This window comes from Ambystoma mexicanum, chromosome 2p, assembly GCF_040938575.1.
Source record: "Ambystoma mexicanum isolate Mex_15411 chromosome 2p, UKY_AmexF1_1, whole genome shotgun sequence".
NCBI lineage: Eukaryota > Metazoa > Chordata > Amphibia > Caudata > Ambystomatidae > Ambystoma > Ambystoma mexicanum.
In genome coordinates this window covers 36,372,529-36,385,930 of record NC_090923.1, presented here as the reverse complement: position 1 = coordinate 36,385,930, position 13,402 = coordinate 36,372,529, and the positions used below count along the sequence as shown (strand labels likewise).

Genomic DNA, 13,402 nt, shown 5'->3' with positions numbered 1-13,402 from the left:
TTTCCAAGGTTAATCAAGTTTTATCTTTAATGAACAATATGGGCTCCTGTCATTTGCTTGTCATCTCCCAGGTCTGATGACATGGTGGGGATAGCTAGGATACTTCTCAAGCTCTCTTAAGGGTCCCTGTTCCTCTGTGAGCAGACCCTGTTCCCAGATGTTATGTCGAGGAACAGACGTACGATTCTTTAATGTAGACTGGGAGTAGAAGTCCCCAGATATCAAGATGTGGAAAAATGGCTTTCTCTCCCAGGTTTTAGCTCTGACCTTCCGTCCAATTGTTGCAGGTCCCAGAACCTTGCCTTGATAGTCCTCTTTGGTTTGCTCTTCTGCCATGTAGAGCCCCCAAGCGTTTCTTTCAGTGTTCTTTCTCGAGTTTCATTTTCATCTACAGCCTGCGTTTACTCCCCTGCCAAGGCCTCTGTGTCACTCACATATACAGACTTCCTATTACTTTTTGATAGCATTTGAGGAACACTTCCCTAAAAGGGTTCCAGACCCCTTCTCTGGTCTGTTCACAATGTATTTATCGTCCAATCACGCTCTGTTGCACAGGCCTGGTTGACTCTCTTGCCAAGGTCTGTGAACGTTGTGTATTTCCCCAAAGTTCATGTTCCCCCTTACTGTTAGTCGGGATATGTCCTCCTGATGTGGGTCCCAGGACCCTTTCTCTTTGTCACCCTTTCCCTGTGAGTATTTCTGCTTTACTTTGTTTCCTGCCCCACACCCTCTCTGGGTCGACCCAACCGCCAGACTAGCCACCCTGATACCTGTTTTGCCTTGGATGTCGGTCTCCAACGGTTCACAAGTCTCCTAAGTACTTTGCTGGTCTTTCGGTAGCAGTGGGACCTTTCCCAGTCGCTCATGGGCTTCCCCTGCGTTCTGCTGGTGCTTTGTGGGCAGCGCGGCAGCTCCAGTTCCCAGTGGGCAGGTTTTCGCAGTTTAGTTTCCTGCGCCTTAGGTGCGTCTGCTTCGCTCCGGGGCGCTGTCTGCTTCTCTTTCCCCATGTGTCTGTTGGGTTCCTGCCACACTCTCGGTCTGCATCAAGCGCAGAATGTAGATGCCATAATTCTGTTACCACGCTGTCGTTAAATGACAGCTGGCCAATCCTGTTAATGCAAAGGCTAGAGCGTATGCCGGCGTTCAGGTTGGAGATCCTCCATATTTAATGCCTCTTCCTCGTCCCAGTGGTTTCTATTCAAGATGTCTTACCATAGTACATGGGGGCATTAGGGAATGGAAGGGACTTTGAGTGAAGGTGGGTGGGTAAAGGGGATACTGTTATCCCAGGTTCACCCCTGCTCTCAAATTGGTCCACCCTCTCCATGAGATCCTCCCGCTAAGCACCACCTCAGGGGGAATCTCGAGTAGTGGCGTCTCCTCCCTGGCCTCATGCGAAGTGGCTCCCCCATTGAAGCAGTGACTAGAACCAGGGATTATTGCTCCCATAAGACACTTGTACTTGCAATGCATGGTGCAGCAACCACAACTACAACCACATCACTGGGAATCTAATCTACCAGGGTGTGGAGTTTAATTTGGTAAGTACACGCAGGAGGAAGGACTTTAAAAATGGTTTTGGTCTAACTTATAATTGCCATGTGCAGTTGAATGCTACAGAGGAGCTTAAGTCAAGAGACGTCCCAGCAAGTTTTGTTTAGTGACAGAAAAGCTAGTGTTTTCAAATTTGAAGTTCCCTCGTTGCCCTGCTCGTATGATTGTTACTTGAAACAATATTGTCCTGATCCAGTCAGTCCCTTTGTCGATTGTGAGAAGATAGTACTTTGATGGAAAACTGACAGGTTCCGTCAAACAATATATGTAGAGTCCACTATTAAGAGCAAAGAGATGCACAATCTTCTTTGCTGAATCCAGCAGGGCATTGCTTCTCTACATTCTCCTTTGCTTGCTTCTCTACATTCTCCTTTGCTGGATCCACCAGGACATTGCCTGCGCACATTCTCCTTTGCTGGATCCACCAGGACATTGCCCGTGCACATTCTCCTTTGCTGAATCCACCAGGACATTGCCCGCGCACATTCTCTTTTGCAGAATCCACCAGGACATTGCTTTTCTACCTTCTCTTTTGCTGAATCCACCAGGACATTGCTTCTCTACATTCTCCTTTGCTGAATCCACCAGGCCATTGCACATGCACATTCTCCTTTGCTGAATGCACCAGGAAATTAGGCATACGCATTCTCCTTTGCTGAATGCACCAGGAAATTAGGCATACGCATTCTCCTTTGCTGAATGCACCAGGCCATTTTCTCTACATTCTCCTTTGCTTAATCCACCAAGACATTGCCCATACTCATTCTCCTTTGCTTAATCCGCCAAGACATTGCCCATACTCATTCTCCTTTGCTTAATCCGCCAAGACATTGCCCATACTCATTCTCCTTTGCTTAATCCGCCAAGACATTGCCCGTGCACATTCTCCTTTGCTGAATCCACAAGGACGTTGCCCGTAAACATTCTCCTTTGCTAAATCCACCTGATCATTTTTGGTGCCTGCTCTTTAGTTCTATCCACCAAGGCCTTTTAAAGGTGAAGGTGTAGGATTCAAGGACACACAGGAGGGCTGCACTGCCCATATTCTGGTGACACTAACACCTACGGCCTACTTAAACACACCACAAGGTAACACAGGAGTCTTGCATGTTAGTTAAAAAGAGGTTGGAGTGGTGGGCTTCACTGACCAAAACAGTTTTTTTTTTTTTTTCCTCTTCTTTTCTTCTTCTGGCACAATTGAATAACTATGTTGGCAACTGCCTCCTGTCTATCCTGGTATCCTGATGCCAGCATTTCCTTCACTTGCACATAGTTTAGGAAATGTGTACTTGGCTCATCCATAAAGCATTTTCTAGTTTTAATACAGTTGTATTTGCTGCTTTTCTTCTTCTTCTTGCGTTCTGTGTTCTTGTGAGTTGGATGTCAAGTTTCCTGTTTTAAAGCTATTAACTGAACTCTAAACAATGGGTTTGGCCGGTTTTGCCTTATTTGCACACATTTGTCGCCTCTGATGAGGTAATTGTTTATCGCTTTCTGGAGTGGTCTCCGGAGCTGGGACAAGATGAGCTTCACATGCGAAGAACCATGTTAAATCTTGCTATCCTGGGTGTACGTCATGGTTGCTATGCAATGTTTGTGTTTCAGTTATACTTTCTTCCATCAGAACTATGCTGACACATGGTCATGATATCCATGAGGAACACTCTAGTAAGTCCCAAGGACAATCCATGGACGTTTATTGGCGTTTGAGAATCCGCTGGAAAATGGTCTGTTAGTTTAAAACCTGGGATTGGCGTCAGTGATGTCAGGCAGATTTCCTGTAATTCATTCCTCGAGCGTACAGTTTCTCCAGCTCACACTGAGCAGGATGATGTGTACTGTAGCCAATACAAGCTTCATTTATGTTTATACTTCCAATAATGTCGTGGTGCGTCATTTACGAAGACTGCACAAACTACACAAGCATTCATGCCGGCTGCGTTGTCAGTCTAATGTTTGGAAAAATGGGATCTGCGGATAACGTGCAAAGCTTCTAGTAGCAGGACCCACCTGCACGGGTCCCTGCCTTTGCATGTTTTTGCGGGTTTGCTTGCCCTGCTCAGAAGAGGTTAGTCCCAGGAGCTTCTGTTGAAGTGATCTGCCCATTGCCCCATGTTCCTGGAATATCTGCTTACGGCAGTTCTCTTCCAGTTTACACAAGGCACAGGGCCAAGTTTACGTTGCTCGGCTTTAGTATGAAGGAACGACTTGTTCGTACCAGTAGTAGGATTTGCACACAAAGAGTTTGTTGTATTTATTCATTGTTTTCTGGCTGCTCCTTTATGTACACTAGGCCATGGGGAAATGGTAGGCAGTATATTCTAAAATCAGTAAAGTGCCTTGGACCAGACCCTTTCCTCACCTAAAACCATTGTCAGCCTAAAGCCTGGTGGCACACCTCACACTTTCAATTGCTAAACAAAGGGCAGCCAAACATGATTCCTAGGTACAGGCAACGAGCATGCACATAATCCAAAGACCAACACATGGGACACATGTAAGGTACATACTCGCAATCACTACGCAGCCACATGGTGTGAAGGTTTTTCCCTCTTACCCAGACAAACCTGCCGTAGGAGTTCCAATGCAAAACAAAAAGGTGATGGCTGGAAGGTTTAGAATAAATCTTAACCTCTTGCATTGCTCTGGGCAACCCTCTGGACCATCGTTCTTCGCCTGCCGAGCCATTACAAAAGGGAAAAGACCATATGTAAATCGGGCTTGGTCCTACCCCCAAAGGGGTAGTCCAGCCCGAACTTCTAGGTCCTATCCCTTCTGCATGAGACCACAACCTCACTGTTGAGGCCCAACGAGGCCAAAACATGTATGGGGATGCTTCTGGTCTTGTGCAGAAGGGATGTGACCTAGCAGTTCGGGCAGGTCTGCCTCTTACCTAGTCCAGAGGTTGCTGGGGAGACTCTATCGGGGCACAATGCTCTGAGTACTACTTGATAAAAGGCGGAATGTTCAGACAAACCAAATCTTTTGCCAACTTCCCCCAATTTGGCCATTGCACAGACTTGGAAACAAGAAGACCTGTGGACTGATCCCATTTTGCCCACTTAAGTTATGTGATCGTATGGAAATGTCGCTGTGCTTAAGTCGATGTCTAAAATTGGTCCTACCATTAAAGAAAAAGAAAGTTGCTATTCTATTCATCCGTCAGTGCTGGACTGTTTGCAATGTTAAGCTTTTCAATGGGAAGACACTTCAGTTATATGTTAGAACTGTGTGATAGTGGACATGGAAAGTATGCATGCTATAGGACTTGCATATTGAGTGCGTCTGCTAGCCACGGTGTAACCAGTTCCGTCTGCATGGGAGAGGAGTGGTTGATCAAGATTTATTTGTTTGCATAAATATCCAAGCTCCACATAATACAAACATTCTCCATTGCTTTTTATTTCACAAAAATGGAGGTTTGAAGGTGTTTACTTGTGAAATTGAAGCTTTTCTGGATTTCTGAGTGAAATGCTTTAAAATGAAGCTTAGAATGTGCTACATAACACTCCCGAGTACCATTTTTTTTTTTTCTATCGTGAGGACCAAATTTCCTATATTGAGGGTCTGTCCTTTGTTTGTTGCAGGGACCCACCACCTGTGTGGCCTTTTCAAGAACGGGGGACTTTTTTGCTTCTGGTGGATCTGATGAACAGGTGAGTCCTTTGATCAGGTTGCTCAGCTCTTTAATGAGAGATGAGGGGCGTAACTTTTAAGTTAAATGGAAATGATTTGGGCAGCAGATCTCCTAACCCTGTGGCCAGTAATTGATGGTGAATGTACCTCCTTTTTTATTTCCTTCTAAAGGTCATGGTTTGGAAGACAAATTTTGATGCCGCAGATTACGGAGAGGTGCTACGAACGCAGAAGAGGTCCACTAGTGTGTGTGGGACTGTGCCAAGTATGGACGATCAGCCTAGACTTTCAGAGAAGAGTTCAACACAAGGCAATTGCGTGGAGGTAAGGAAGGTATCAAATGATGCAACAGTTTAATCTCTACTCTAATTCTACCCAAACCCATAAAGAGACTATTTGTGGGCATCCCAATCCCTCCGCCTACTTTAGACACCCACTTATACCCATAGATTTTGTAATCACCTCTTGTACTTTGGGAGGCGTCAGAAATGTGAGGCAGACCACGTTGTGAACATTTGTCAACAAATCTCATAAGGTTGGATACATGCCTCACTATCCCTACCCTGACGAGGATTTCCCTGCCTAAAATAAACTAAAGGAAACACTCTAACAAAGGATAGGCGTCCCTCACACTTATACATATTACAAATAAACAAATGCATGACAGTTCAAAACAAGGATGATTGAACTCCCCATGTAACCACAGTCTCTTCGTAGCCTGGGCGAACTCCCTTCCCCAGGTTTAAATGTGATTCTGCTTCACAGTTAAAGAAAAGAAAATAAAGGCATCCTGATTCGTAACAAAGTTATTTGTAACAAAGTTCCAATATATTTTGATGCAATTTTAACTGGTCAACAGAAGGTTCCAACACAAGAGAGATGCAGCTCTTCTTAGGTTCTTAGTTCCTCAATAACCACAATGATTGGCCACTCTGACAACTCAAAGAAATAAACTGCTTTGTGACAGCCTTGCTTTGATCTTCCTCTAACACTACTAACAGCATAAAGTGTCTGTCAGGACCACCACCATTCCTTCAACTTCCACCTGGCCTACTTCCATGCCAGGTCTAAAGTCTCTGCAGGTTTGCCATTCGGGTATACTCCCCTGCCTGAATAGCGTTTCACAACGACAAATGCTTTGGTGTTAGTCAACTGACAGAAAGTTTACAACTGCTTCACGGCATTCAACAAATTGCAGCTTCAAAACTTCCCAAACATTTTCAGGGGGAAAAAAAGGTTCACACTGGTGCTCTTTAATACTCTTCTGCAAATGATGCTCCTCTCCTTCTGGATATTTTTTCCCCACAAGGGCAACCCTGTTACCACTCTTGTTTCCCCACTACACAAGCAACCAAAGACTGTTGGGGATAGGGTCTCTTCCTGCCTCTCCTCCGGTTTTGGCAATGTGTGGGTATCCCAGCTTGTACCAGATATTCTGTATTCAATATGGGCAACCAGTCTGAGTTTCTGATGTTTGTTAATCTGATTAGAATCACATGCTGTGCATATGGTCCGACATCCAGTGGTAACCGCAGATTATTGCATCTTGTCTTTCGGGGGCCGAAAGGGGACGTCGGCATAGGCGTGTCTGTAACACTATCCCTATCGTGACGTGTAGTGGACCCAAAATACCTCACGTGCTGAGGTCCCTCAGTTTGTTTTTTTCCGCCCAGATACTGGTCGCTCTATAGCGGAGCTCTTCAAAAGAGACATTGTTTATCTTTATTCCGACTTTGTCGGTTATTTCCACTTAAGTCACTTCGATGGCGATTCAAGCAACCTCGACGGAGACTCCGGGAAGTTCCGACGGCAGTGGATTTCGGCACCTAAGATCCGGCGGCTGAGTCATCCATGTGGCTGGGTGTCAGGTCCAACCTCAAATCTTCCTGCAGGAATGATGCTGCCCACCAGACCCCCCCAAGTATGCCTGCCCAATAGTCTCTAAGAAGATAAAACTACCAAGCTGGCAAACCCAAGGGGAAAGGGGAATTGGAGAACAAAACAAAGACAGATCTTCACTGGATAACACTGATGTCTGATGCTCTCTGGTACTGGATTATTCTCTCCAGTGGCTGTGAAATCTAAGGGAAAAAACAATAGCATATATATATATATATATATATATATATATATATATATACATATATATATATATATATATATATAATGTATAACTGATCAATAATTCTGTCTCTCTCTCTTATTTACTTTCTTTTGAAATACCTGTTGCCTATGCTTGTGTGCTGATAGGCATTCTTTTCTGATGATGTTGAAACAATTAATTCTGTATTTCTTGGAAATTTATTTGTGTAAACTTTCTTGGATTGCCTAAACTTCAGACAAATCTTCTTTTCAATAGTATCAATAGAATGTCATTGCTGCCAAACTCTCTCTCTCTCAAATATTTTCTCTGAGAACAGTCTTTATCATTGGAGAACTTGTAACTTTAGAATTGCGCATAAATAAATGTTTTTTAATCCTTCAGAAGATACCGCGCATCCCTCTGACGTATCTGCAATATTAAACGAACCGCGCATCCATCCGACGCCAAACGAACCACGCATCCATCCGACGCACTTTTCCTTAAATAAAATAAACGAACCGCGTACTTGCCGACGCTTCGTTTCCTTGACTAAGAGCTACACAGGAACCGACGCTAAATTCTTGAAGTACGAGCCGCTCCGAGCACTATTTTCCGGAGTTGAGATGACGTGTACACGTAGTACGTAAAAAACGTAAGGTTCTTTTCTCTAACCTTAATACTAACAACGAACGCGAGGCAAAAGATACGCTCGCGCTTGTGACTAAAATATATAGAGTTGGATAAAAATATATCTCAACTCAAACTCTATATATATATTTTAAATAGTTCTAGAACAAACCGCGGGTTAGTTAGTAATTAGATTAGCATCGCGCGTAGATCAAAACTAACAAAAAATAACTCGCAATTGCAGAATATAACAGCAGATTGTAACGAATAACTTCTAAATAAATACAGTTCTTTCTTGTCTATGAACATTTGTTTTTTTCTTTTAAAAAGACAAGGAATTTCACTCCATGTAATATATCTTCAATATTTGAATAACTTAGCTTGCTTCTTCTGTAACTTCTTGTCTTCTAAGAATCCTTGACTATAAGTCTTTCTTTTCTGAAAGTCTCGAATTGATAACTCTTCTTAATATAAGTAAATTATAGATTTTTCTTAAATCTTCTCTCAGAGCTAAAGAGACTGCAACCTGCCACAAAGGCAACTAAAATGAAAGGCAGTTTAGAACTCTGTTCAAAATTCCAAACTACCTCATCAATGTTTTCCTCCAATCGCTGTTGCTGTACTAACCCTCCATCTTGCCTTGGGGAAAGAAGTGATTTCTGAAATCTTATTAGGGAGTTTTTGTACAATTCTTTTAATTAATAATAAAAAATAACTTGAACAACATACTTCTAAATAGAATTACGTCCAAAGGTTTTATTGTTAAATGATGATTTCTAAATCAAGTATGTAAGTAATTGATGTCTATGAGAATTATCTTGGTATAATAACAGTGTGTCTTTTAAGATTGTGAACCTTTGAAACTCTAGAAATATACCATGGAATCCTGACACTGGGCCCTCTGGCCGGCCTACACAGTAGGGAGAGTGGGGTCGGGGTGGCAATATCTTTCGTTAGGTCTTAACTCGTTCCCCCTCTTTGCCCTCTAGGTCTAGGTCATCTTTGTTTATACCTTTCGCTATGGAAAGGAAACCATTTAGGTTCTGCCCTAAGTGTAGGGTCAGGTACTCATGGAAAGACGAGCACAGAACGTGTAATTCTTGTCTCCCTTTAGATCACGACGAGAAGAGGTGTGTGCGGCTTGTAAGCTCCTTAGGCCCAAGACCCTTAAGTATTGCTGTGTAATGCGGTGGGCCGCGTACGGTATTTATTTATTTATTCGGATTTATTTAAAGCGCACGTCAGCCCGGGGGCATCGTGGCGCTGTTACATGAGGACATACATAATCTGGTTACCGTGGAAGGAAGATGGTTACAAAGCAGTTTTCATTACAAGGCACGTTCCCCTTCCCTCACCGCCACACCCACCGAAAGTGACAGGGGCACCTCCGATGACCAAACATCCGTATCGGATGTCATAGACCTTGAGGCAGACACTTCTAGGTCTGCCATGCCCATCCCCGTCCTCCTTAAGGCCTGACACAAGTCTCGCTTCATGGGCAACACCCAGTGACAGAGGCGTACAAAACCCACAAAACATTAAGCGCACAACACCACCACCGATTTCGATGGTTCCGTCGAAAAAGGTGAAAGCACCAACAGGGGCGTAGAAAATTTTGGCGAATTCCTCTGATTGGGTAGATCAGCCTTCCCTACATCCGCAGCAATGTCTTGCGACTGGGCACTCCAAAAACAAGGGTGCTACCCCTAAATCGGGTTTACACGCCGAAGCACAGCCATTCGACGCTCCGACGGTCCCTAAAGGCCCGGTAGGCCCGAAACCTACTACTAGCCTTCCCCAGCCGAAAAATCTACCGCTAGGCCCTCTAACGCTGCGGTAGACGGTAAAGCTACCGATAATCCTTCTAACCTGTTACCTCACGCTGATTCGGCGGAGATTGAGGACTGTATTGTGAGAATTACTTCGGCAGTTGGGCAGGCACCTACACCGTCGAAACGCATGGAGCGTGCCGCAGACAAGTCTAAAGACACGCTGTGGTGCCACAATACTCGCGAAACCTCAGAGGACAGTCGGGCGTCTCTATCCAACACCCTTGGAGACAAATTCCGACACCAAAGGGCGGAAAACAATGTTTTTCCACCTTTAGGCCCTTCTGGTTCCTCTAAGTGGACAAGAGAGAAATTTGAAGGGTGCATGGATCGTCTAGAAAGGATTGTCTCGCTTTCTGAGCATCCTTCCCCTAAGAGATCTCGTGAAGACCCTCCTTTAAGATCAGCTTCACATTTCCAAGAAAATCTTGACTCTCAGCCCTCGGCTTCTGTCCACCATGAAGATGTGGTCCAGATGGACACTAACCAGGACATCTACAAGGAACTGAGCTATGCGGTCTAGTCTTTTGGGTGTGGCAGCCCTGGGACTATTTTACCTGGACTACTTTACCTGAGACTATTTAAACCACACCCAAACAGCAGAACATGCTTTGTGTTGTGCTGCTGTGGGCAGCGTAACGCTCACTGTGTCCAGTTCTTTGATGCCAGCTTACCTGAAACCAAGGACCTGCAGAGAGAGAAAGAACACTGTGAAACTTACCTGGAACAGTATCCTGTCTTCAATCCATCGCTGACTTCAGTTCCATTCACCTGAAGGTACGAACTCCATCATCCGGCACCGCATGCATCGTGGAATACCATAACTTGAAAAGAGGAGAAAGAAAGACCGCATTAGTATGCGTTTACTCACATTTCAATCAAGGCTGGCACCTGTTTGCTGCCTGTTCGCGTGCATGGGAGCGCAGCGCGGCCACCCACGCTGCCGGATCAGCCTCCATCAGTGACATATCCCGTCAAACACTGCACACGCTAACGGTCCTTCACCCGCAAACCATTTTCTCGTCTAACCCGAGTCACCCGCCCACAGTAGGATGTACTACACAACAAACCGAGTGATCTCACGGGTCTGGCAAGCTACTGTAAGTACCGCTGCCCACCCGCACACCCCTGACTCCTCGCGGTAATCTTCCCTCCTATCACTGCATTTATACAGACTGCTATTGACAATTCGCTCCCCTCATGTCTGCATGCATACACTTAAGTCATCATGTTTACCTTAATCAGATGCCCCATGGCATCCTGTCTTCTTGTCACCAAAATAACTGTGAACACATCTGCCTGTAGCTACATATTACCTGCACGCGAGCCACTAACAGGTACGCCCCAATCTAGGTGCAGCTTTGTAATGTCCATACATTTTGCCCTGAAATAGGATTGTCAAATTTAGGTGCAGCTATGTATTGTCCATACATTTTGTCCTGAAATAGGATTGTCATATCTAGGTGCAGCATTGTAGTTTCCATGCACTTTGTTCTGAAATAGGATTGTCATATCTAGGTGTAGCATCGTAGTTTCTATGCATTTCGTCCTGAGTGTTAAACTAGATGTCAACTAATGTTAAACTAGATGCCCCTCGGTAGTATCATTGCATGTTAGTCCCAACCGGGTCTGCCAAAATCTAGGTACCATCGCGCTACCCTGCGCCCAACATGAGTACTCTTAAGACCTTCGCCTGGACAAATCTAGTCTTCCTCACTATAATGGCCCTCTCCAACTCTACTCCTTGCAACATGCAAGAGAGAAACCTGCGACTTAGAGCAAGATTGCCACGACTCTACGACCTCAAAAACAAAAGAACTAGCCCAGCAGGCCCTACTCCCACTACGCCTACCACCATCCCCGACTCTCGAGCCTCTGCAGACGCCTAAATCCCAAATCAATCCGCATCACAAACAGAAGAGACGTAACCACTTGAGCCCTAGACTTCTCAAAGACACTATCACTACTTCTACCTTATCAGGAGCCCTTATCAATGCTAGGTCCCTCATAGCACACAATACGGAAATCGCTGACATACCATGGAAAATTTAGATGATCTTGCTGTCGCTGAGACCTGGCTCGATGACGCAGCAGGTCCTGCACTCATGATCGCTATCCCAGATAATTACAACATCTTAAGAGCTGCTCGACCCAACTCCAGAGGAGGCGGCCTGGCCATTATTGCCAAAACACAGCTAGATGCTAGACTTACCCCTCACCCAGCAATCTCCTCATACAAACTTCTTTCTGCTAAAATACCAATTTCTAATAATAGCACACTTTCGGTCCTCCTAGTGTACAGACCGCCTGGCCCACTAGGTAACTTTGAAGAAAGACCTATCCAACCTCCTCACCAATAGCATCAAAGATTCCATTCAGCTCATATTACTAGGTGACTTTAACTTAGGATTTAATGATGCTGCGGACAAACAGGCCCAATCTATCCAATCAATTTTAATCGATCATGGTCTCTCACAAAAAGTCCTAGCCTCCACACACATAAAAGGACGCACCTTAGACTGGATAGCCAACTGTAACTGTGATACTACCATCGCCAATATCCTGCCACAAAAGTGGACCGACCACCACCTCATATGCTTCTCAGCTACCATAGAATCGCCCAAACCAAACAATAGTGAAATAGCCCCTCCCATGCCTACGAGAAGTAAAAAAGAAATTACTACTGCAAAACTACTCCCATTACTCTTACCAGCCCTCGCCGCCAGCTTGAGTAAATCCAACCCAAACTCGCTAGTTGAGACATTCAACAATGCTATGACCAAAGCATTGGATACGATTGCCCCTATCAAATTACGCAAAAGAGAATATCACCTTAATTCATGGTTTACACCCATCTCAAAGAACTACGTATCCAAAAACGCAGATTCCAAGCCATCTGGAGGCACACGCCCTCAGCTGAGAATAAAACCTTACTCACCAACCTCGCCAAAAAATACAAGCAGGAAATAATCCAAACCAAAAAAGACACAACGAGAGAATCAGCAAAGCTAAATTCCAAAGAACTGTTCTCCATTCTCCGAGAAATGGAAAACCCAATTGCCCCCATAGACAACGTCCACAAGGATAAACTATGGTGCTCTAGTATCCAAAATGCACTAGCAAATAAAATTACTACTCTGCAATCCACAATTGCTAAGAAAAAAGCTTTCTTGAGCCCCACTGAAACCCAAACCGCCCTACTGACAGATATACCTAGTACAACCACACAAACAAATTGCAAACCTTTCAGGTTCACTAACATATCCATATTGGAAACTGAAAAGGTCATACTATCCTTGAAACCCTCAAACTGCCAAGGCGATAGTTGCCCAGCGCAATTTATCAAGGACGCAGCCAGAGACCTAGCACCCTTCATTTCTAAACTAATCAATGCCTCCTTTAACACCAATTCTGTACCCACAAATCTCAAAGAATCATGGGTACTACAGACCCTGGACCCAGCCATCCCTACCAACTATAGGCCTATCACTACAGTCCCATTCCTCCTCAAAATCATCGACCGAGTAGCCTTCCTCCAGATTCAAAACTACTTAGAGTCCAACCAACTATTAGGATCGCGACAATCTTGATTCAGACCACTACATGGTACTGAAACGGTCCTTATTGACCTCAAGACACAAATCGACGAGTTGGAGGATAAAGGTAAAACAGC

General features: G+C 44.7%; 1 protein-coding gene across 2 annotated transcripts in view; it reads left to right on the top strand.

Moving 5' to 3' along the window:
- Positions 1-13,402, top strand: part of POC1A (POC1 centriolar protein A) — a 197,700-nt gene that overhangs the window by 150,090 nt on the left and 34,208 nt on the right. For both annotated transcript variants that reach the window (XM_069643195.1, XM_069643196.1), the window contains exons 8-9: positions 5,142-5,210; positions 5,362-5,514. In XM_069643195.1, coding sequence (XP_069499296.1) covers positions 5,142-5,210; positions 5,362-5,514 — 222 coding nt within the window. The remainder of the gene's footprint in view (positions 1-5,141; positions 5,211-5,361; positions 5,515-13,402) is intronic.